The 27,340-nt window shown below is 32.1% G+C and overlaps 1 protein-coding gene across 1 annotated transcript; it reads left to right on the forward strand.

The window, feature by feature from the left end:
* Positions 1-1,970: 1,970 nt before the first annotated feature.
* On the forward strand, positions 1,971-16,992 carry MGAT4C (MGAT4 family member C). Its single transcript, XM_063076348.1, has 4 exons — positions 1,971-2,039; positions 7,878-8,030; positions 12,810-12,957; positions 15,851-16,992. Exons 2-4 carry the CDS (start codon positions 7,884-7,886, stop codon positions 16,990-16,992), a joined length of 1,437 nt encoding a protein of 478 aa, XP_062932418.1. The 5' UTR covers positions 1,971-2,039; positions 7,878-7,883.
* The last annotated feature ends 10,348 nt before the right edge of the window (positions 16,993-27,340 follow it).

The following is a 27,340-nucleotide window of genomic DNA, read 5'->3' on the forward strand; positions in this document are numbered from 1 at the left end:
AAATCTGAATGAGTTACAAACATGTTTTTGTTTGTTTGTTTTAGTGCTGTGCTTAATATACATGAAATAATGAGCATTGAGCAATTCCTTTTTACTATATCTTTACTTGTATGTTTACTCTAAGGTTGAATTTATAATTTTTATAATACTAAACATCTGGTAAGTATAATATTACCTTATTCAACTAGTAAACCCAAGTAGAATAAAAAATAAAATTATGCTCATATTATACTGAAGGCTGATAACACAGAAGACATAGCTGTTTTTATAAATACAACAATGTTAAACTAGTCTTAATTGCCAAAGATATACCTAAGTCATGTGAACATGGGAAGCATTTGGGCTAGTTTCAATGTTTCTTGGAGTTTTAAGAGTATTTAGCTATATGAACACTCATTTATCTCTAAGCCAACTGGAATAGAATTCCTTTAAGGGATTTTATAAAGCAATTTGGTAATACCATCTAGACATAAAATAATATCACATACAAAGATGCTTCTCGACTTCTGATGGGGTTATGACCTGATTAACCAATTATATGTTGAAAATATGGTAAGTTGAAAATGCATTTAATACACCTAACCTACCGAACATTACAGTTTAGCCTAGCCTACTTTAAGTGTGCTCAGAACACTTACACTAGCATACAATTGGGCAAAATCAATCATCTAACACAAAGCCTATTTTATAAAAAAGTGTTGAATATCTCATATAATTTATTTAATACTGTAGTGAGAATGCAAATCAGAATGGTTGCACAGGCACTCAGGGTATGCTGTCTTCCGAATGCATATTGCTTTTGCAACATCATAAAGTTGAAAAATCATTTAAGTTGAACTACTCTAAGTTGGGGACTGTCTGTATATAACATACATACAGACAGATGCATATAGAGATCTTATAGCCTTCATTTCAAAACTTTAGCAAAGAGTCAGACAACCCAATAATACACGCTCATTTGCTCCACTTTGCATTTTTATCCAAATTGTGTTTCTAACAGATGGAACAAATTAAGGTTACCTCCTCAATATGAGGGTTAATGCTTTTTACCAATATTTGTTGAGGAGACCTTTAAAGCTCTCTTTGGCTAGGATATGTTATCTAATGGATGCTGTGACTGCATTTTAGGTAAGAGACTGAGGGGACATTAAGCACCAGTCTGGATGTCTCCAATGCCTCTTCTGGATAAAATCTCAGTCTATTTCTACTCCCCCCACCCTTTTTTTTTTCTCTTTTTACACTCAGGCAATTGCTTTTGAAGTCCTTGAGTTCCATGAAAGCCTCAAGGGGAGTACAGAACCTAAAGTTCAAGTGACAGAGGGACTGGAGTGGGAAGAGAAAAGGTCTGGCAGGACAGGGGGACAGAGTAAGGAGGAGTTTGAAGGGATACATATCAAAGGATTCAAGGGAGCTGGAGAGAAGATTGAAGGTGGTAAAAGGAGGAAGGAGGAACAGAGAAGGGAGAGGTCTTACAGGACTCAGTTTGGGGAAATTTTCAGTTTCCCAGAGACCACTGGAGTTCCAAATTGCCATCAGCAAAATCATGACAAGAAAGTAAATGGGCAGAGTTAGTGGAGTATATAGTCAGCAGGAGTTTGAGAAGGGAGTTTTGGTGGGCTGAGAAGCTACCAAGGAGGAAACAGGATCAAACAGAGAGAAAAGAAGGCCTCACCAAGATCCAGGGTAATTTTTCCAACCAAGGGACTCAGGGAATAAATTCCCACTCAAAAGAGGAAGAAAGACTCCAGCCCAGCACCTACTTATCTAACTAAGAAGCCTAGGACTCTAACCCTGCTTCTTATAACCAGCTGCTTACCTGTGAATCTAAACCAACTTCGTACAAACAAACCTAGGACCCTAACCCAGGTTCTGTTTGTCTGTAACTCTAATCCAGTTTGTATAGTATTTTCAGAATCTTAAGAATCAAAATCTGTCCTTATTGTGCTTCAGCAGATGTCAACTGAAACACTGGATCGAGGGTATAAATCAACAATGGATCTCCTATCAATCAACCAATAGTGAAGACAAAGCCTTCAAAGGTATGCACTTGGGATTGTGGGTGAGAGGTTTGGGGGTCCGGTGATAAATCTGATCCTATTGAAGTCACGGCACCAAAATTATTAAAGAAAAAATTATTCATGATAATTCTAAGGTAGACTTTATTCAAGAGATATCAAGGGACTACTGCAATGGGAATTTGCAGTAGGAGAGAGAGTTTGGCATCAACTCTGATACTACAAAGAAGAGTGGAAATTTAACCAAGGAGCAGGATGCAAGTCAATGGACTGAAAATTGCTAAGAGGGTAGAGTCATTCTTTGCTAAACTGATCTAAAAGGATTCTTGCTGAAGGCAAGTTAGGGTGATCAGATATTACCTGAGGGGTGTTGAGTAGATGAGAAATTTGATCAGATATCAATAACGGTGGGAGATTACGGCTAAATTCTCTTGACAGGATATTTGCTAAAACTGGGTTCCTGGAGGACAAGCCCAAGAATGGGGCCTAGTCAGACTCAGAGCAGCCTGAATAAAGTTCAGTCAAGGAGAAAATCTCTGTCAATGCAAAGAGACAGAACAGCACTCCAGACTACAATGATCATGTGAAGTTAAGAGGATAAAAAAAATCTCAGATAGATTCCTGAGTGAACAAGGAAAAAAAGGCAATAATGTACTCTCACTCACAACATCATTCACTGGGGAGGATTTTATCTCACAATATTATATAAAATAACTTTATTCTATTTTGCTAGAATAGAAGGATATGGAACAAGATTCATTCATTTTTATGATGTTTATTCACCAAAATTTACTTGATAAGATTGTTAGCACATGGATGCTTGAGGCAGGTGTGTATACAAGGACTGCAAGAAAATAGATGATAGAGAAATGAGCTTAGTATTTCTAAATCTAAAATTGAAAATGTATAACAATTATTAATCAAATAAGTAGTTTGTCTGCTTTTCAACAAAATTGTTGAGTCATCAAAGTTCCTAAGAGTTTGTGTCTTGATGGTGCAAAACCAAGAAGAACCAAAAGTAATGATAAGCAAGAGCCTGTTAAAAATGTACTTGAACTCTGGAATCTGAACTTACAGGATGGCTATGTGCCAGGTTCAGGCATGGATGGTTTAGGCATTATAGATCGTGGAGATATATACTTTCAAAATTGAAAAAAAACTGGAAACTTTGCGTCACCTACATTTATATCCTTATGAGATTCTAAAAAAGTTGTTTTTACTTCCTTTCTTGTTATTGCTATAAATTACTCATAAAATGACTTAAAATATTATTGAATAAAAATTTAATTAAAATGCTTCAGTAGATTCAGACAGTAGGAATTATTACTCCTCTTCTATTGCCTGAAGAAACTTGTGTAGAGTTGATATTATTTTTTACTTAAAAACATTCGGTAATATTCACCATTGAAGCCATATAGACATGGAGTTTTCTTTGGGGAGTGCTCTTAACTACAAATTCAATTTAATAGATATAGAATTTTTCTGCTTTTTTCTTCAATAAGCTTTGATAATTTTGTATTTCAAGGAATTTTCCCATTTCATCTAAATTGTCAAATTTCTTGGCATAATGTTTTTCAAAATATTCCATTATTCTTTTAATATCTATAGACTCTTTAGTGATGGCACCTGTCTTATTTCTGATATTAGCAATTGTATCTTCTATTTTTTTTTTCTTGTTCAATCTGGCTGGAGGAATATAAATTTTATGGATCTTTCGAAAGGACTAGCATTTGGTTTTATTGTTCTTTTTCTCACTGTTACCTTTAAAATTTTCTTTTTTCTGCTTTCTTCTTGCCTAATTTGCTCTATTTCTAGCTTATTTGGGTTTTAGTTTGCTCTTCTATTTCTAGTTTTTTGATATGGGAATCTAGATCATTGATTTTTAAATGTTTTCTTTTGTAATGTAAGTATTTAATGTTAATTTCCATCTAAGCACTGCCTTGCCTACGTTACAAAACTTTTGCTGTGTTTTGTGTTTGAATTTCATTCGGTTAAAAATATTTTTCTGTCTTTTTTAATTTCTTTTTTGAACCATTAGTTATTTAGTCATGTGTTATTTATGCTCTAAATATTTTTAAATATTCCAGATTTTTCTTCTTTTGAATTCTAATGCACTTACATTGTCATTAGTGAACACACTGTGTATAAGTTCAATTGCTTCAAATTTATTCAGACTTGTCTGTTTACCCAAAATATGGTCTGTCTTGGTGAATGTTTTTAGAGCACTTGGAAAAAAATGTGTATTGTGCTATTGTTGGGTGAAATGTTCCATAAATGCCAATTAGATTCATTTATTACATAGTGTTAGTATCTTCTATATTTTTTGATTTTCTGTCTATATGTTCAGTCAATTACTGAGGGATGAATATTGAAATCTCTTAAGTGTAATTTTCTATTCATCTCTTTCTCCTCTCACATCAGTTCTTGCTTCATGTATTTTGAAACTCTTATTTGGTTCATGAACATTTAGGATAGTTATTCTTCCTTTGACAAATTGATACCTTCAACACATTAAATATTTACTTTGAATGAGATAAAATATCCACTCTAGCATTCTTTTGATTAATGTTTGCGTAGTTTACCTTTTTTCTTTTCTTTTATTATTAACCCACTTTTTTGTCTTCCTATTTAAAGTCAGTTTCCTGTAGATAGCTGTATCAGTTACCTTTGTTGCCTAATAAAGAACTCTAAAACTTAGTGGCTTAAAACATTTATTATCTTACACTATCTGTGGTCCAGGAATTAGGGAACAGTTTCACTGGATGGCTGTTTCTTTCTGGATTCAGAATTTCGTATTATTTCTATTTCTATATCTTCAATAGCTCATGTTTTTCTCCTCTCATTCCTTATTCTTTTTTTCATTTCTAGAAATTCCATTTTCATCTTTTTATATCTTTTATGCCTCTCCTTATCATTTTCATATTTTCCTCTCCCCTGAGCCTATGATACATATTTATGATGGCAATTTAATATTATTTTCCATTAATTCTATCATCTGTGTTATTTCTTGACTGTTTTTCCTTTGATTTATTTCATCTTGATGTGGACCATATTGTTTTTTATGTACTTGATAATTTTTACTGGATGTTAGATATTGTGAATTTTATGTTCTTGAGTTCTAGACATTTTCATATGCCATTAGAGAGTGCTGTACTTTATAGCAGCATGGAGATAAGTCACATTTGATCTTACTCATGCTTGCTTTTAAGCTTTTGCAAGAACAGGTCCAGAGGAGCTAATTTAGTCCCAATATTATGGTGACATGCTCCTGAAGACTCTTCTTAGTGTCCAGGTCCATCTAGCTGGCGATGGACACACAAACTTGGCTGATGGACACGTGAACTATCTCCAATCCTATGTAAACCTGAGGGACTGTTTAGCCTACTGTTTTTTTCATGGTTCTTTCTCCAGTCTTAGGAAATTTCACCACACATGACACATCAGTATTAAGTTGAAGATCTCCCCCAAATCTTAACTCTGTCTCCACAATTCAGGAAGATCTCTAGGTTGTATTTGAGTGCACTCTCCCTGGACTGCCTTTAGAAAACTGACTCCTGGCAGTAAGCTAAAGAAATTATGGGTCTTATCTCTTTGATTTCCTTTCTCCTAGGGATATTGCCCTGTGCTGCCTGTTGTTCAGCGTCTGAAAATACCCATCTTCAACTGTGGATGAAATGCATTTCCTCCTAGAAATGCAGGGTAAAAGCTTTAATGCTCCTACTTTCAATTACCTATTTCTAGGATCAGAAGATGGTGCAATGATCACCTCTAATTGTGGCAAATGAGGTTTCTTACCTTTTCTTTCTCTTCTTTTTATTGTCACTATTTAATGATGAATTTTTATTTATTCAATATTTTATCAACAATCATAATCATTTTTTTATCATCTATTTTCCCAATTTTCCCAATGGAAGCCTCTTTCGGTTGTTTTCCGTGTCATTTAGATATGTCCCTACTAATCTTGAGAGCTTCCTTCTTTTATGGCACAATACAAATATGATGTAATTTCAGAGTCCCTTCTCCTTACCTGAAACCAGCTGTTTTGTTTTTCCTTTCAAAGTAACTTTTATTGTAAGTCTGCCTTTTTTATTTTTCTTTTTTGTGAATATATTTTGGACTTTCCTGGACTCGGTTGTAGTAGGTGATTCTATATATGAGGTTGGGAACTTTATTAGCCAAAAATCAATATTTGATTTTTCTTTTACTGTGGTGTGGTCCAGTGTAGTTTGTTTAATGAATGACACATATTTTGGTCTGTCTTCTAATCTTTTGTTTGCTGTGGTTTGGGCTCCTCAGCTCACTCTGCTTGTCCTGGGTATTAATGTTCTCACTTATACGTAAATCAAAGATTGTACTGTTGTCTCTCTCATAGTTCTAATGAGACTGGACACCATGTAAGAATTATTTGTGCTCTGTACTGCTCTGAATGTAATTTGGAGGATTATAATTTGGAGGATTTGTATATTAAAATTTAGGTGGCCATGATTATTCTCTAAGAAAATCTCCATTTCTTTATCAACTCTTCGGAATTACAACCTGAGGCTTTGCTCTTGTTGTTTGTTCTATTTTGCCATTATTTCAGAGAAAACATCAGTAATGCCTCCAAAACGTTATTTTTACTACTTCTCATACTATTTAAATTATCACATATCACCCAACTATACATATATTTACAACTCCTAAAAATGAATAAGAAAAATAAAGATTACCTTGAGAAAAATATGGCCAAAGCAAATGGAAATTATAACACTTCTTTTTCAGAAATCTTCCATTTCTCACGTTAAGCCTTTCTCACAATTCCTAATATTCTTTACCATGACTTACAAGGATCCTTGAATTCTTTCTTGCATTAATTCATTGAAAATATATTATTTATCAGCTGTGTCCTGGGCATAGTTCTAAGGGTCTAGGGCACACACCTTTTTCACTTCCCGAAGTTCTTTCTGCACATACATGCTTCATCCTAAAGATGAATAGAGGGAGACTCAGTACACAACTCCAAGTGGCACTATTTCCAGATAATCATTTTATTGATTTTAGACAAAATATAATGCCACCAGTTTGTTGATCATTCCAGATATGTTTACACATTTTTTAAAAAAATGCTCAATAATCTAAATTAATCTGTGATAAGAGGACAACACAAAATGTAGAAGAGGGAAATGGAAAAAAAACATTAGGATTTCACTAATCTTACTGACTCTCATTTTGCCTCTGTACAGTCCATGAATTATTCCTAACAGCCAAACCACTACTTAGAAGATCAAGCAAAACAATGTGAATATCCACTGTAGGATCTACACTGATTTAACAAGAATCATTGGAAAAATAAACAAAGCAACTGTAACTCAGAAGCTTTCAAATATGTGTTTCGATTTACCTCCAAAACCTTAATTTCTTTTTTGACTTCTCTTTACTCCACCCAAATTTCCAGTGACTGTTTTCATTGCCACTCACTGGGAGACCAATTTTAGACCCATACTTCTGTTTTTTTTTTCCATTTTCATTACATGCAAATATGTTACCTTAGGGTTATACCTCACTGATGACCGTTGACATGCCTCTTTTTCTCCTGTAGTTTTGTTCTGTTTCTCATCGAGGGCTTTTTTTTTCTTACATTATTACCAAAGCATATTGAGGCATGCTCTTCAACTTTGATTTGCTCTACATCAGCATAAAACACTGCATCGACCTTATGTCAATTTATTCACAATCTATGCCAATTTTATTTATAAAATTGGAAACATGCTTTCAGCTCAAATATTTAAAGGGGGGGATTCTATTAAGGCCATACTTTTGATAGATTTGATGAAAAATGCAAACAGAATTAACTGTTAGTAATTTTGTGCCTCTTTTCCACAGAAGAGAATGTTTAAATTTCATCAAATGAAACATATTTCTGAAATACTGAATAAAATGAGATGCCTGCGAAAACGTTTTACAGTGTCATTCTTGGGAGTTCTTGTCATTTTTCTTCTATTCATGAATTTGTACATCGAAGATAGCTATGTTCTGGTAAGTTTGGCTGTTGATTATTTTTTGTTTAAAATAAGGGCTAAGTCAAACTTAGTCGATTAGACCAATTGTAACCGAACTTCAATCCCAGGCTATTGGAGTAGACTTAATTTGAGCAAAATTATAACATGTGTATTTTCTATTTACCTACTTTTTTGTATTAGTCATATGTTTCCAACATTATACTTGTTTTCATTTATGTTTCAAGATTTTTTTAAACCTATATATATTGTGGTTCAAAAATGCACATCTGATTATACATAAGTTAGCTTTCATCACTATACTGAATTAATATTATGTAAAACCACTAAGATTTGGTAGCTATAATTTGAAATATATAGAATAAAAAAATTTTTCTTAAAAAGCATTACCTTTTACTTTCTCTATTTCTCTATATTTTCATTGATATTTTCAAAATTTCACTGTCTAATTAACAATACTATTTAATTATGCTTTTTTGTTTGAGTAATATTTTGTTACAATGGGTGACACCTCACATGGATTTTGAGTAACCCTAAATAGCCACCATGTTATATATTTATATTCACTGAAAAGATGTCAAGAGGTAAAGATATTAATGGGGAAACTATTCAGTAGCTAAAAAGAGATAATAAAAGTTAGTAGATAATGATATATGAATGATTGTTAGGTGAAATATTGAAATATGCTAAAGGGCTTGTTTTGACTAACTGTGAGAACTCAATTTGTTAGCTTTTATTATTTTTTCTTGCTGTTATAAATTATTACATCTATTTATGTCTGATGAGAATAATATAAACATTATTGTTTATTCACTTTTTCTATCTGAATTGAGCCTAAGGTATCTGTCCTAATCTTTATGTTTTTATTACTGTTTATATATTTCAGAAAATCAAAAACTTTACACTCACAGGCACTAAAAAAGTGCTTCCCACATGAAAACATGCTGAAAGTTTCAATTAGTATCTTAGCAAAAGACATTCTGGTGAAAATCACAAAGAGCATCTCCCAGTAAAATATTTTATTTTATTAGCTGAACATGATTTATTAACTACCTACTATTTGCCAAATACTATGCTATATTCTATGAGCCAATAATATGATACTAGTTGGCACAGATCCTCTAAGAAGTTTCTCTATAAAGCATCTCGCTTCCTTTGGCTCTGTTCTTTGATGGTGAAACTCTGCCAGAATACTAAATTTTAGCTCTGGCTGGGTTTTTACCTTCAAATAGAGGTCTTGGTTTTGTTGGCCCTTTATTGTGCCATACACAGTCAATTCAGAGTGGCTGAAATTATCACAGACTGACAGGATTTGACTAGGCATGATTTAGGCAAACATAGCAAGCAGGAGAAACTTAACTAATGATATGCATTTTGGAATATGGTTATTAGGTTTATGAGATACAAGATAATAAAACAAGGCCCATGTGATCTAGCTATTTTTCTTGATAGAATTAAAGATCATAAATTAACAAGAGATTCTTTTGACTAGTAATTCAATTTTGTAATAAAAATGTATTTCTTGAATCTGTGTCCACTGATAGAAGTAAATCAAATCTTATAAATCAAACACATGATATCGGTTGAATGTTTGTTGTATTCAATAACGTGTTGCATTTATGAGTCTCGAGTTCAATTTTAATGTCTCACTTTTGACAGACCCAAAAGACCATTGTATGCAACAAATACCCTTAGGTCTTTTTATAATAGAACCTCTTTAAATTCACTATGAAATGTGTAAGAAGTAGTAGAGTATATATAAATACGCATATCAAACATTATTGTCCTGTTTTGCAAATTTTTATGCAGTCCTATCTCAACATTAGTCCTAGCCACCTAATGTAAAAAATATTACTTAATGAATTATGTCTTCTACCACAGACTACTTTCTCAATGAAATTTCTCTGAACACATAAGGCATATATCTAGTCATATTTGCAAATCGGTCTAGTTGCAGAGAATAGATTGCTTCTTAGTTTTAAAAAATGATTATTTAAAAATACTTATATTAAGTTGGAAAAAATGAGTTAAAGTGATTGCTAAATACCAGCGCCCACCTCCTTATTGTAAATTCAAAGACAGTATTTTTAATATTTAAATTTTTGCTATGTACTAGATGATGTTTTCTAACTAAATTGCATTTTGAACTGAAATTTACCCCCAGGCATATGTATAAAGATTTGAAACCTTCTTTCAATCATTAATATTAAATTGCATTAAAATTGTTCTTCTAAAAATGTATAATATCCATGGAAAACTGGCCCCCTACTGGAAAATAATGCAATTTCTTTTTAACATTTTTCCCTTTTAACCTTTTTACCTGTGTTTATTTCATTTTTCATAAGCATATCTGACTTGGTTTTCCTACTTGCCTCTAGAATATCACAATGTGTACAATTTTTTAAGCATAGAAATTAATAGATCTTTCCTTTTTCTGTCTTTCTTACTTCACTTGGAAATAATATGTATAATCCATAGAAATCAGATGAACTAGAGGTAGTAAGGTTTCTGGAGTTCCTTAGCAAATTCTATTCTGTTCTTTTTGCTAGAAAATATATTTGTGGCCTGAAATCCTAGGCATATTAACAGTTTAGTGTATTTGCTTGTGTATTAGAGATATGTCATATGTGCCTTTCAGTGGGAAATGAAGCTGAGCTCAGAATAAAAGACTGTATATGGCATTATAAGGCAAACTAAGTAGAAGAGACTCACCATGCCCAATCAACTTAGCCTTTTGGCTGTAAGCATCTTCAAAGAAGCCACTAGGGTATATATTTAGTCTATAGCTAGTCCATTGAATTGCATTACCATCCAGAAAATGATTGTCATAAAGCTTTGTCTTATTACTGAGAAATACACTAGAACATAGTAGCTACAGAAAGGAGGTACCCAGGGAGAGCCTGGCTGTCCAGGTCGATGCCTCTGGAAAGCAACTAACAAGTTTGACTCAGGTAAAAGTTGCATTCCTTATTTATGCTGAAAATTGTAAAGAAGCTTGTTCTTGAGAATTTAATAAAGTGCTTTCATATAAGTGCCATTTTTTAAATATTCTGTCATGCCCTTCAATCAGGCTGAATGTATTCCGTCTTATAACAGAAAAGGTCTGGAATTTTTATGTGTTCAGGATAGAATTCTTGAAGAGATATTCAATATTTTTCATTCCTTTTAGAATGTAGCATCACATTCTAACAGTATGGTAAAGTTAATTTAGTATTGTGACTACTGTGACTGTTAAGAAATTTATTTTAGACTTTATTGATTGTGTACACCATCCTATTACTATTAAAGTAGTTGATACTGAACTGAGACCCCAGTTATTTTTTGTCAATCCTAAATTTGTTTATTTTTAAATTTTAATGATGTTTTATAGGCTTTCAGACAGACACAGATGAAAATATTATGTGTAAAGAACTTAAAATAATCAGAACTCAGTGGATATCTGGTTAATATATTTATAAGAAATTTAGCATCTGAAGTTAAATTTCAGATATTTTGAAAGTTTATAGCTTTTACAGATGACAGATACATTATAAAACTTGTAAAAGTCTATTTTTTCTTTGTTCCAGTTATCAAGGCACTACAAAATATAGAAGTGCACTACTGAAGATCAAATGTAGGTTCATAAACATAATTAGATATACAGAAAAGATATTCAGAATGAATCTTGATTTAGGAAAGACCTTATTGAAAGCTCTTATAAATTTCCAATGAAGGTCCACTATTTTCAATTTTTATTCACAATTTAATTCCATTCTGGCTAAACAAAAGGGATTTTGCATATAAAAGGACCAGACTTCACCTGCAACAGAATATCTCATACACACACACACACACACACACACACACACACACACACACACACACACACACACACACACACACACACACACACGCACAAACATACACACAAGCAAAGATCATGAAAAAGACGAGTGCAAAGTCTGAACACATTTCCTTGACTCAGTACAAATGTATCCTAATTGAGTTACTTGAGGACATTTGAAAAAAAAAGAAAAAAAAACACTGCCATGTTCCAAGGACCATGTCCGGCCATTCTCAACAGCTTTCAATCACAGTGGCCATATAACCGACTCATTAAAACTTCTGAATTAATAAATTATCCCAAATCTAACTGTTGTGTCCACTGTTGCACCTCCCTAATCATTCCTAAAGTTTTACAATCATAGAAACAATGTGTGGTCTTTTATTTGACAGTGCTTGAGGAAGAGTAAATAGTTTAATATGACTCAAATATGGGGAACTTGGTGGAAACTAACCTCAGGTGAAGCTGTATAATAAATTTTTCATGTAGAGTTTTTGTTTTGTTTGTTTGTTTGTTTGTTTTTATCAAGAGAATGCCATTATTTAGTGTATGCTGTAAAAAAGAAATGTAATTGTTCTGTAAAGTGTAGAGTAGAGGGGCTGGCCCCGTGGCGCACTCGGGAGAGTGCAGCACTGGGAGCGCAGCGCTGCTCCCGCCGCCCGTTCGGATCCTATATAGGGATGGCCGGTGTGCTCGGTGCCGACGACAGCGCACCAAGGGTTGCGATCCCCTTACCGGTCACGAAAAAGACAAAAAAAAAAAAAAAGTGTGGAGTAGAGGACGGAGAGCTTGAAGCAGACTGCAGGTGAGAAATCAGGTAAGAGATGATTATCTACAGCTTATGGACCAGTAATTGAGATTTATATAAGCCTCCGTATTATCTATAGTAACTAAATAGTCTTTGTTTTAGGAGAAACTTTAATCCATGACCACCTATTATTTATTTATTTCCCCTGCTTCTTTCTTGGCATTTAGGAAGGAGACAAACAACTTGTAAGGGAAACATCCACACATCAACTGAATTCGGAACGCTATGTTCATACATTCAAGGATTTATCTAATTTCTCAGGAGCCATAAATGTCACCTATCGTTATCTAGCTGCCACATCTTTACAAAGAAAACGTAAGTATCCTTACATTTTTAAATAAAGTATAGGTGAAATACTTGTTTTAAAATAATGACAACTTGTTTCATTTGTATAGCAATGAAGGCTTAAAGGCTTTACTAATATATTCTTTAGAAAGGACTCCAATATTTCTTCATAAATTGCAGTCACTCATTAACCCAATTCCATCCATAACAAAAAATTAAATGAAATTCTTAATTTTAATGTGAATCATTCAATAGTTTGTTATAGGATGGTATAACAGAGACTGGAAAAAATCAATTCACTTTAAATTTTAAAAGTTAACTTTTAAAAATAACTATTTCTATATTGTTACATTTTCTCTGAGGTAGGCCATTCAAGGTGGGTCCTTAGTGGAAAGGCAGTCCAGGGAGTTGGCTGGGTGGGGAGGCACTTAGCAATGTTTTATCATTTATACTTGGCCAGAAAATTTTCTTTTTCATTCAAGTATAGACCTTATTTATAAAATGTCTATTTGAATAATTATCTTCACTTTAGTAGTTTCTTCAGAATCTACATTTACATTTTTTTCCACTCCCACATTTGTGTATTTTTATTTGAGTCATATTTATTTCATTAAAATAAAGACTGAAAGTGAAAAAAAAAATACATTTTCAGCTTCTAATGGTTTGGTTTTTATGATCTGCCTGGTTTTGAATTAGTGAAAATTGGTATATTGTTTCCTAGGGCTGCTGTAACAAGTTACCAAAACAGGATGGCTTAAAAAAACAACAGCTTATTCTCTCATGATTCTGGAGGCCAGAAGTTTAAATCAAGGTGCTGGAAGGGCTACTCTCCCTTCAAAAGTTCTGAAGGAGACTCCTTCCTTGCCTCTTCCATCTTTTGGTGGCTCCTGTCATTCTTTAGCATGTGGCATCATAACACCATTCCCTGTCTCCAATGACCTTCTTCCCTCCCTCTGTGTCCTCTCTTCTTATAAGGATACCCCTAAACTCAGTATTAGTTCATCTCCAAATCTCTAACTAATTAGATCTGCAAAGACCCTATTTCCTAATAAGATCACATTCTGAGGTTCCAGGAAGACATGAATTTTTGGAGGAACTTCAGCTCACTACAGTCAATTTGAAAAAAAAAAAAAAAAAAGTTTGGAGGCAGTAAGTAACAAAGTACATTTCATGGATTCTGAGACATCATAGCTTATGAAAAGTACCATTATCTAAGTTATATACCACTAAGACAGTATAAGCATTAACAATTTTAGTGATAAGTTATCATCAAATGGAATACGCAACTTATTTTTAAATGTTTCTGTGTGAAAATTATGAATCTTAGGATCAGTGAAATGCAGTGATATTATGAACATCTTAATAGATTATATGGAGACCACAAAAATTGAGTTGCCTTTTAAGAAGTGTTTATGCACCTGAGTTTGTGATCATCAGGTTGAGGAAATTAAGTTAATTTAGGTTTCTTTAGATCTCTTTTCTTTCATTCCATCATTTCAAATATCTAGGCTTTCTTCTAATTGCATATGACTGTCACTATTTTTTCATCTCCATCTGTTACACCACTGTTGTTTAAACATTACTAATTCCCCTTTTCTATGCTAAATTTACTACTGTCTATTAGCACACATACCAACTGCTTTATACCGAAGAGGCAATATAACACCGAGGATAAGAGCAGGACGGTTTGAATCTTGGTGCCACATCACTTACTTAGTGGAACGCTTAGCACAAATTACCTCATCACACTGTAGCTTAGTTTCCTCACCTGTAAAGCAGAATTATGATAATAGCAAACCTATTCCAAAAGACTGTTATGAATATGCAAGGTGCATATTACAGATAAAATGCATAGACTCCTGCCTTTTATATAGAAAGTGTTTTATAAGTATTGGCTATTATTGAGTATTAAAGAAGTTTGGTGGCTTAAAGTTAATGCTAGATAACATACTCGTTTTGTGTTTCAGTAGAAGTCAGAGTTGTAAGCCTATGTATTTAAACAATGTGTGTAAATCCTAACCTCTCTGACAGACTAGCAAAACAGATTTTTTTTTAATATTATAGAAATCATATTTTTAAAAAATGATCTTGGTGTATATAAACATTTTCCCCATTTTCCAAATGGTAGTTCAGAAATTTCAGTCAGTTCTGTGTCATGTGTGAATGAAAGACTTAAAAAGTGAAAATATTTCAATTGAAAGATATCTAATACTTTTCAGAGGCAAAATATCTTTTCTCAGGATTTTATTTTAATCTCTAAAAATACCTAATTTTGAATTTTAAATGTCTGAATAAAAATTTCTCCAGGTAAAATTAGTATAAAATGTGTTTCCAAATAAAGAAAACAGTACTATTCATGTCTTGGAACAATTTATCACACACTGGAGCAATGATAGAAGTTTTTCAAAAATATCTTATATTGGGGCCGGCCCTGTGGCTCACTTGGGAGAGTGAGGCGCTGGTAGCACTGAGGCCACGGGTTCAGATCCTATATAGGGATGGCTGGTGCACTCACTGGCTGAGCGTGGTGCAGAGAACACCATGCCATGGGTTATGATACCCTTACCGGTCAAAAGAAAAAGAAAAATTATATATACGTATATATACTAAACAGTTTAAAGCATTTTTATTTTTTGGCATTTCATAAACATATGTTCACAGCAATATGGCCCATACCTCACTGTTCTTAAGCTGTAGTTTATTTTCCATAGTAAATATCAATTATGTATGAAATACAATAGCCCTTATATATTTAGGTTAATACTTTAATCACAAGATATTCTATATATAATCACTCACTCGATTTACTTAATACAGTAGTAGGAGGTCTAAGGGAAAAGAATATTTTTTCTTTTTTTTTTTCTTTTCTGTGTTACTCAAAATCTATTTTACATTTCTTTTCTTTCTGAATTCTTTTGCTCAGGGTACCTAACAATTGGACTTTCATCAGTGAAACGAAAAAAAGGAAACTATTTACTTGAGACAATCAAGTCAATTTTTGAGCAATCCAGCTATGAAGAGCTGAAGGAAATTTTAGTGGTGGTCCATCTAGCAGACTTTAATTCAACCTGGCGTGATGTCATGGTCCAGGATATTACACAGAAATTTGCCCACCATATTATTGCAGGAAGATTAATGGTTATACATGCTCCAGAGGAATACTACCCAATCCTGGATGGCCTTAAAAGAAATTACAATGATCCAGAAGATAGAGTCAAATTTCGTTCCAAGCAAAATGTAGATTATGCTTTTCTGCTTAATTTTTGTGCCAATACTTCAGACTATTATGTAATGCTTGAAGATGATGTTCGGTGTTCAAAAAATTTCTTAACTGCCATCAAGAAAGTCATTGCATCCTTAGAAGGAACTTACTGGGTTACTCTTGAGTTCTCTAAGCTAGGCTACATTGGTAAACTCTATCATTCTCATGATCTCCCACGTTTGGCACATTTCTTATTAATGTTTTATCAAGAAATGCCTTGCGATTGGCTATTGACTCATTTTCGGGGTCTGCTCGTTCAGAAAAATGTGATCCGTTTTAAACCATCTCTCTTTCAGCACATGGGTTACTATTCATCATATAAAGGGACTGAGAATAAACTGAAGGATGACGATTTTGAAGAGGAGTCATTTGACCTCCCTGATAACCCCCCTGCAAGTCTTTACACCAACATGAATGTGTTTGAAAATTATGAACCAAGAAAGGCTTACAGTAGTGTTGATGAGTACTTTTGGGGAAAACCACCTTCAACAGGAGATTTCTTTCTGATTGTATTTCATAATCCAGTTATAATAAAGAAAATTAAAGTAAATACTGGAACAGAAGATCGGCAAAATGACATTTTGCATCACGGAGCCCTAGATGTTGGAGAAAACATCATGCCTACCAAACCATGGAGAAAATGTCTTACTTACTTAAGACTAGGAGAATTCAAAAATGGAAACTTTGAAATTTCAGATGTGAATCAAAAAATACCATTTGATATAGATTGTATGAGGATATATGTTACCAAAACACAAAAGGAATGGCTGATTATAAGGAGCATTAGCATTTGGACTTCTTAGCCAATTACATCAATGTGCTCAGCTGCTGCGGCAGGTCTTCCTGTTTCCCTCTTTGCTACCTTCCTCGTTTGCTACCTTTGTTTTTTGGAGGGAAAGCAATGAATGAGCTATCTTTTAAAAGAATAGTTAATCATCTTGGCATTTTCTGTTACACATTGTCAACATAATTTTACTCTAATACACACTTGTATTGTTAAGTTTATCAGTGCATAGATAATGATACTTTTATTCATACTTTTTAATGTTCTCAGTTCCAAAATTTCAGCTGATTGTCAAAAGGGTAACACAAAAAAACTTAAAATGAGAAAATTTAGTTTGTTGTATGGTGATTCTTGGAAAATAACTGCCACTGTATACACTTCTTCAATAATTGATAATTTTGTTATATCTTCAGATAGCTTTTAATAAGCATCTGTGTGAATATGCAATTAGGTAGATTGATAAACTGGTTTATTTTTCTTATAAACATGGGTTTCCATTGACTTCTGTACATCTACAATGAATACCTCCTCATAAAAGTGGTGTCTTTACAACAGAATTTTTGTGTAGGTGGGGCCATGGAAAAAGAAAAAAAGACTTAAAAAATATCTCTCCCCTGATATATGAAATGGGATATTGTTCATTGTTTGAAAACATTTGATTGAGAAACTATTGTTAATAAATTTTATGTGGGAAGCAGTCTTTTTCTAGTTTCCCTTTTGCAAAGCAAGAGAATAGTTAAGCTCAATATTTTGGGGTTACCTTGTATACCTGTATTTAATAGAAGGCATTAGAGAAGGCCTATAGTTAATTCATTCTTCCAGAAATTTTCAGCGTAAGCAGAAAATTTTTGAAATTGATTTTATATGTTTGTATTAAAATACATGCAATTGAAATTATTGTGATTTATCAAACACTTTTTTTTTGGAGTTTAAATGGATATATTACTAAGGAGAAAGGTAAGAGCCATAGAAAATAGCTCTATGCCCAAAGAGCTATTTCCTAGCAAAGTCAGTATGAGAGGTCTGATATTGTCATAACTTTCCCTTGTATGGAGGTTTTTCTTCACATAACTTATGCTTTCTGTTCTGTGTTTGCTACGTGAATCACAGTAAATAAGTTATGCTATCTTGAAATAGGTGGTATAATTCTTCCAAAAATCATATTATCATGCCGTGGAATAATCTTAGTGTCCTAAATGATGCTTTTATAGTATATGCACTCAAATAGTAAGCAAACTTTACTAAACTTTTACTATTAGGAATTAGACAGTTGTGTTTCTACCATGTGTCCATTAAAGCAATTCAGGACACCTTAATGTATACTAAAACCATTGGTTTTCCTGAATGTCCTGAGCACTACTCTTCCGTTTTTATTTTTTGATTAACAACAAAGATGAAGGGGGTTATTATGAAGAGAAATGGAAGGTGATTCATATATATATATACATATGAGAAGTAGACTTGTGATAAGAAGAAAGGAAGAAATCCAACTGTTCTTTGTTTTCATCTTGAAACACAATCCTTAGCATATTATAGTCCAAAAAAGATTAAGATCTTTTTTTTTATTCTATCCAAGTCAATTGGATTAGAAACTCAGATTAAAAAAACAGAAAAAGTTTGTTTTTTTTTTAATTTATAATATAGCTAATGTGCATTTTCTTCGTGCCCAGTTACTTACTAGGTGTTAGGTAGAAAAAACATGAATCTTTTATAAGATGTGCCACAAAGTATTTATATTTAGCTTCTTAAAATCATAAGAAAATATGAACACTGCCACTAAACTATTATATTTGCCCTGATTTGGAGGGTACTTGCCAGACACTTAGAAAATTCTGTTTTCTTTATTTTTCTCATCCACTTTTATTAACTGGCTAGTTGTATATCTCAGAAATTACAACTGACATTTTCAGCACGGTTAAAAGTACAAAACTGTACTCCAAACACATAATATCAAGACCTAGGCAGATTCCATGAAGAGAGTTGTGATCTTTTACAAATTCGTCTGGGAGTGTGCTTCCGAAAACTAGCTACTGGCATCTATCAACTCCTTGAAAATGCTTTAAGAAAGATTGCTGAGTGTAGCAGTGAAGTTGGTTGTTTACTAGAGAATTCAATATGTAAATATGAGCCAAAGAGGTCACATTTCATCTTAAGATCCTTTAATTACTAAAACTGGGTTTGTATAGGTCGGTCAATCACCTGAGTGTGTTTCTATGTTTTCTTTACAGGTTGACACTGGGTCAACTTTCTAAAGAAAACCTGGACAAAGAAAGCTTCTCCATTAGGGACCAGGAGGGACAAATAACCATTGTTTTCCAAAGAGAAAGTCTGGCCAGACATTCTTTGCATGGCTTAATGCTGAACTTCCTATATTTAAAACTTAGAATGAGGTTTTAGTTATCTTGTCTCAGAAGTATAAAGCCAAAAACACAGTTATTAGGGTTAACCACACTCAATCTCTTATTAAGCATTATGTCATCTTTCTCTGTGTGTATATATATTTATACACACACACATTATTTCCTTTGTTAAAAAATATTGAAAAGGAATGGAATGAGATATGAATAACTGAGTCATTTAACTGACATGAAAATAAGATACTGACAGGTTTTTAAGCACAATTATGGTCTGTACCTTAAATAACGTCTGAGATTTGTAAAATTTAAACAGACCAAAGAGCTTACTTACACTTAAAATTCTGTTTAAGAAAGACTTTTTAGCATTTATAGACATCAAGGAAAAGCATCTTGCAAAAGCACAATTAAATTTGGAAAGTATACATTTCTGGAGAATACACATTTTAGCAGCAGTAACAAGTGTGCATATAAAAAGCATACATGAAAAAGTATTAATGCAAGCACTTTTGCATGCTTATGAAAACTCTAACCTTGTGCAATTTATAAATTAGATATTTTCCAGATTTAAAAATATAACTTGGAAATTAGATCTATTTTTCTTATATAGCTACACTTATGAGACTTGAACATTTCACTTCTTACTGGATCAATATTCTTTGAGAATTTTTATAGTGCTATCATAGAAAAACTGTGTCATATAATAAGGGTATATGAGAAACAAAATTAAAAAATCATAATACATGATGTGGTAGGGAAAATGCCTACTCTAGATGCCCATATGACAAGCTTTATTCAATATCTGCCAATTTGTCAACAGTTGCTTCAGAGTATGACACTCAGGATTAACACTGAAAATACTACACTCAGTGCCCTCTAACAGTTAAAGAAAACAGTGTAATTCTCTTCCTTTGCCTTGCCAATAATACATCATTAATACAGTAAAAGATTAAATTTATTTTTATCAGCATACAATTGAGTAACAGAGCTCCCACTCAACTTAAACTTTATAATACAGTAGTTATTACATGATTTACTGATAAAAACAATTTGCCATTCTCTACATCGTCAATGAATTTTTTTGAAGTTTTCTTTTAAGACAATATTAACTTTAAAAAAAAAATCATACTGTTTATTTGACCCATGATCCCACACATTTTAGATTTTGATTCTGTCGTTCAGTATTTTAACATAGCTTCTCAACTTTGTGTTTCCACAACTCTAATAGGTAAGCCTTTTGTCTTCATAGGAGATACAGCAGAAGGTTCTTGCAGACCTGAATCTGAAACCGAGTTCTGCCATTTGCAACCTCCAGATATGAGGAACGTTATTTAAACTCTTTGAAATTCAGTTACTACATCTGTGTAATAGGAATAATTTCATCTTCAAGGATTTTAAGAAGCAGCAATTTTACCTCGCAGTTTCTTGTGGAGGTGGAAGTAAAATAACATAAACAAGGCACATAATAAATATGTCTTCTTTTCGGCCAGCCTAACTTTTTAATATATTTTCCAAAAGAATGTCATGTAAACAACTTCCTAAAATCCAGATATATTATATTCCTATCATTCTAATCTAATACTCTAGAAACCTTATCAAAAATGCAGCATTTTTCCCTAATGTTCCCATCATAAATATTAATGATCATTTCTTTTTTAAGAAATCTAAATCCATTGACATTGAAAAATGAAGAAAAATAAAGGCTTTTTCTAAATTTCTAATATTTTGCTCAGAGCCTACATTAAGCTCATATAGATACAGTTTTCAGAACCTTTTTACTTTTTAAAAAAATGCCAACTTTCTGTCTCTTGCATTTTTTTTTCATTACTGACAAAAGTTATTAGTGGACTGGCTTATAAATTACCTGGGCAGTGATTTTCAAATTTGAAAACAGGCAGCTTATCTCCTGGACTACCTTGAATTTTAATGTGTAAATTTCCAATGCTTTGGATTTCTTTTCTGTTCAGTTTGGATTATTCTTGTTTGGGGGAAAAAGACCATAACAAAATGCAGTTTGAATGGTTCTTATTCTTTGCTTTTTGTTGCCGTTTCACATTTTTTTAATCTATTCAAACAGAGGAAATTATCTTTCTTATTTTCATTTTTGATATGCTTTGAAATCATTGCATCATTGCGTATGTGTGTATATACATACAGCTAAATCTCTCTGTGTGTAAATTTATATATGTGTGTATGTATATATATTTGTGTGTATATACACATATATATTTGTAAATACATATATATGCGTGTGTATGTATGAGAAATCATCAAAAATTTCATGGAACTAGTTGTATTATTTTTAATTCTATTTTTCCATGAACTTTTTGAAGTACCCTCATATGTATATATGAGTGTATTTGTATATATGTATATTTATATGGATGGATAGATAGACAGATAAGTAGATAGAGAGAGAGAGACATTTCTCCTTAGCATTATTTTTAACCTTAACACCTTCACATATTCTTGGCTTTAGCTTTCCTGACACACTGTGCTCCTGGTTGTGTCCCTGTTCTGAACCTGCTTTGGTTACATGTTCTCACCTGCACATTTTATACATGATATCCTCTGAAAATCATAGCACATAAGAGACTTTGGTGCAACTTTTTAGATTCTGTAAATTATTTTAAAGTGTATTTATTAGAGGATTCGATTTCTCTCAAAAGAGAATTTGCCTTATAGAATTTCAGGTTTATATTTATTTGTATTTGAATTCCCTTAATATTTGAATGTCAGACTATGAGTTGAAGGCATTCTCTTTCTAAACTATAAAGATATTAAGATAAGAAGGTCACACTTTCCCAAAATTCTAGTCCCTTTTCCCTCATTAATCTGTTCATCGTGGTTCATTTATTCCAAAATCTACTGAGATGCTTTAATGTTCTATTTTTATCAAAACATACATATTTGAAACCAAGCTATTTTTTTATTTGAACTAGTGCTTCGGCTTCTCACTTTACTCTATCTAGATATGCTCTGGGGAGATTTATCCAAAAGTTAAATTCATTATATACGAAAATGATATGTAAATTGTATCTGCTCATAGAAAAGTGCAATCACATTAAGAATGTTCACATTTTCATGCCTTATTGGATGAAATGTTACACCCTAAATAGCCATCTCTTCAAAATAGATGAGCCAAAGACACTTAATATTTGATTAAATGAAAATTTTCATGAGGCACACACTTATTAAATGTAAAATGCAGGAAATTATCATTTTATTTAATGGTGGCTTAAGGATAAACAACGATATTAAGTAAATAATATTCAGAATTAATCTATAATTTCAATATACTGTGTGTTACTACAGCTTTAACCTGCAATCAATCTGCCCAACTACAAATAACTACAATTTTGATGTATAAAAATCACCAAATATCAATGCATTAATAAAGCAATAAAGGCTAAGAGCACTCACAGTTGAAAGCTAATTATTGCAAAAATATTTAAAATATTTAATTTATGGTATCCTTAAGTTTTGAAATAGATGTAGGGAATTTTTCTCTTCCACTCTTTCCTTCACTTTACCATCTGTAATTAAGGTTCCAACAGTACTATGCAGAGACATATGGCAATTCCATTTTCAATAATCAATGTTTTAAACTCTATTAAAAATAAGACATTTAAAAAATGATTTGATTGTAACTTTATGAGTAAATTTTCTCATTGAATAATTATCATTTTTTCTACAGTAAGTCCCCCAAAGTTTGAAAAACATTCAAAATATTACATGCATCTCTTTCCCCAAAGAATATCCCACATTTTTTAACCACTTGAGTTAAGTCCTGTTTTTCCATCTTTAAATGATCTGTATAGTTCCCCTTACTTTTAAATATATTCATTTTCTTCGACACTTAAGTATTATTATTTCACATTGTTTACTTACTTTACCAACGAGTGTAAGTGTAGTTCTAAATTGTTAAAATAATTATCTTGGTTTATTTACCGTTGCTCATTCTTTAAAGTAATCCTGAGTTTGACTAAAGGTTACACCTGTAACCTTACAATTGTGTATTATTGGTCACTACAGGACCACATGAGATGGTACCAATAGTTGGCAGGAGTTATTCATTACCATTAGAAAATAAACTTAATAATGTAAATTACATCCTACACTTTAATAATTAATACTGTTGAAAACTATTGCAGTTTTTCAATATTTTATATACCTTTTTCTCTTTTTATATCACATTCGATTTATTTCCAAATTATAATTTCTTTTCTACAAATAACTATACTCTTAGTAAAGGAATAATATACAAGAAGTATTAAATATCCTAAAAAGACATTTCCTTGATTTAGAAATAAACCTAAAACACTTAATTTCAAAAGAGCAAATGATTTCTGCTAATGGAATGAACAAATGGTTTTTACTCAAATGGAAATATTTATAACCTTAGCTTACAATAAATAAGCTTTCCTTTTTTAAAAAATTAAAAATCTTGTTAATGCAATTTTAACTTCTATTCTCAACATTTCTTAAGTTCCAAATCACGTGTAATCGGGCACAAAACATTTGTTTACTGTATGTGATCTTTACTAACCATAATTTGGTCATCATGACCATTACTCTTCCTAAAAATAACTTAGAAAAAGCAATTAGTTTTGGAGAAATATTTGAAAAATTTGTCACTAATTGTCAAAAAGTTTTACAAGACAAAATATGTAAATTAATGATCTATAATTTAACAGTTGGGGATATGTTTAGTTAAATTGATAAACCAAAGTATGTATTTCTATTCTCTAACTTTCTGCTTTACCATAGCCAATCTTAAACAGTCAGAGTAGGCAGGAAACATCCACTCACAATATTCAAGAACCTATTGTTCATTTAATTCTGTTGGCAAGGTACTCCTTGCAAGTACTGTAGTAAGAGGAGCTTGCTGAGCATCCAGGGAGTGTAAAAATAACAGGGGAAATGTTACCTATATGAGATGAAAGGGTGCAGAGGAAAAGCTTTATTTCATGATTTTGCCTAAAGCAAGTTATCTTTCCTATCAGCATGACAAATTATCATGGCTAAACTTTTTAGTCTTTAGTACCCCTCAAATTTTTATGCAGGGAATCTGGTGTTTTTGCTTATTTGACCACATAGGTCGCGCCTTTTTTTTTTTTTTCTTTTTTTTTTGGAACATATATAAGTCTTTATTCTCCTGTATATTTACATAAAATAATTTGTTTACAGACTGACATTCTTAATGGAGTCAAAATTCCATGTTATAACTGAAGCTCTATTTTGTTTGACATTTTAGTAAATGGACAAACTCTTTTCTGAACGACAGTAAGAATGAACTACACTAAGATGCCTGAATTGATTTGGGCAATGATGAATGTAATGTATTTTCTATAAAACTGATACAAAATTTAAATGCCCCTCTACTTAAAGTAACCTAAATTGATCAGTTTTTAAAAGTAGTCATATTTTGTAATATTTTTTTCCTAACAAATTTATCAATTGACCAAACTAATTTAATGTAGATAAAGCTACACATTATCAATCAACATACCACCAAATAAGTAGGTGATTAAAAAATAATGCTGATCAAATGCACTACTAAAAATAGTCACCATAAATACTATTATGTTTTATAATCAGAAAGTGACACTTGTTAAATTATTTTGATAATATCTATTCTATTCTTATGTGAATAAAATGTGAATTGTGTTATTATAATTAAATTTATTATAAATATCCAAATTTTTTACCATTCTTCTTATTTTCATCAGCAAATTTAATAGCAATTGCTGCAGTAAAATTTACACATCGTTCTCATAAAATTTTGCAAGACCCAATTTTACTCAACACAAACAACAGTCCTGATGTCACTGCTTCATTTTGGTTTAATCTCATAACGAATTTGATTAATTTTTCTTTTTTAACCACCCATGTGTTAGAAGTCATAGAGACAGATATTGTGCAGGAACAAAAACACATCTTTTGTAAACCACGAAACCAATTCTACATACTGTGTCAACATTCCAGATTAGTCAGTTTATGGGTCTTGCTATATAATGTATGATATAAAATATTAATTATTTTCATTTAAATTGCTTGAAAGTTTTCTACTTACTTTCAGAGCGAAATAATACCTGGGTTGTAAAAGCACTGGAATTTGGGATTGAATTACTATTCAATTAGTATCTTACTAATTTTTTTCATAGTTTGTTCAGGACAAATGATTTATTAAAATGAACACATTCAAAAAAAAAAAAAAAAGGTAGTTACCTAGTTATCTAGTTCCAAAACAAAGACATCTGTGATGATAAGAAACAGAAACAAAAATAACAAATCTCTTCTAGTTTGCAGATCATTTAATGTAGGTAAGCCCAATACTGAGAACAATGATTAGCACATAAACAATATGTTCTGAGCAAATACCTATGAGACACTGTCTGAAGACTTTATCTTCATTCCATTATCTTATTGAACAGTTGAAACAGATCAAATGAGGTAAGAACTATTACCAAACCTAAAGAACACATGAAGAAATTGGGTTTTAGTAACTTGTCCAAGGTCACATAGCTAATAAGTCACAGAGAGGGGATTCCATTTCAGGTCTGTATAATTCAAAACCTGTGCGCCTAAGCACTATTATACATTACCTCCTACTTACAATATGAATTCATTGAAAACCCATTTGGCTATAATGTGATTTTCTGGAAGATGTGACTATATTAATATAATACAGTTGAACTATATTAAATAATATAAAAAGTTGAAAATTTAATTTAAACAATTAGTAGTTTCTTCACGTGAAATATTTTTTCTCATTAACTTGGACATCTAAGACATTTGCTTCTACAATTTATTTCACTGAACTCAACTACTGACTAAATTCAGTTATTCAGAAACAAACAAAAAGACAACAGTAATTCATGGACTCTAAATACATTAAAGGACTCCAAAAGCTGTATATTTAAATTAAGTAATTATATGATGGTTTTGAATAACACCAGCCCCAAATCTGCCAAATTGTTAGTTGGACAATATGTATGCAACATTTTAGGCTAATTAACTGAATTTTTAAATTTCAGCTATTATTTTGGAGAGTTTGGAAAACATCAGTAAACTCTAAATTTGTACTTATCAGCTTATAGCTTACATGCAGTGAGGGTTTAACATGTGCTTGTTATTCTCCTAATGGGCACTTCCATTACCCATTAAAATAATGATTATCACAAGTCATTAAGCAAAAGAATTACCTGTACAGTTTATTGAAAACACATTTCAGTAGCATATTTCAAACTACTGGACTCTTCCCAGGATATGGGATGGATCTAGAAATTGGCATTTTTAATGTATCTTAGTTTTCAGTGATGGAGGTGGTGTATGGATTTCTTTCAGAAACAACTGCATTATATTTTTACAAGTCTCTGAAGTAGAAATGACTATTACCCCTACTTCACCGATGAAGACTATCAAGGTTAGATTTAAGTAATTTGTTCAAGATGGCACAATAGAAATACATCAAAACTTTGACCTTGTTAGCAAAATCCAAAGTCCAGTTCTTCTGAACACTGTTATTCACTACTCACATTTATCTAAAGTATCAGTTTTTAAGTCTAGCTGTTCATTAATGTTTTACTCTTTCCTGAGCTTCACAGTGAAAGAGTCTATCATAATTGATCTGGAGTTTCCAGGCATCAGTATTTTTAAAATTTTTTCCCAAGTGATTCTAATGTACAGCCAGAATTGAAAACTATTGTACAACTGAGAAAGACTACACCATACTAAGATGCCAAGGTTTCTCATTTATTTGAGTTGAAAAGGCCATGGATTTGGAGACGACAGAAAATATAGATTATCCTTAGTTTCTTCCTGCCCATTTAGACATGTTAATACTATTATCATTAAACTAAAAATTGAAACTCCTGTCAATTTCCTCTTCCTTTGTTGGGTTTATAGAGGTCACCATGCATGCCTTCCCACTGAGCCTGGGATTCTAGTTTTTGGAGAACTACATAAGTAATATATATTTTTTTCATATAGGTCTTGCCATATGCACCT

Source organism: Cynocephalus volans, chromosome 12 (genome assembly GCF_027409185.1).
Source record: "Cynocephalus volans isolate mCynVol1 chromosome 12, mCynVol1.pri, whole genome shotgun sequence".
Classification (NCBI taxonomy): Eukaryota; Metazoa; Chordata; class Mammalia; order Dermoptera; family Cynocephalidae; genus Cynocephalus; species Cynocephalus volans.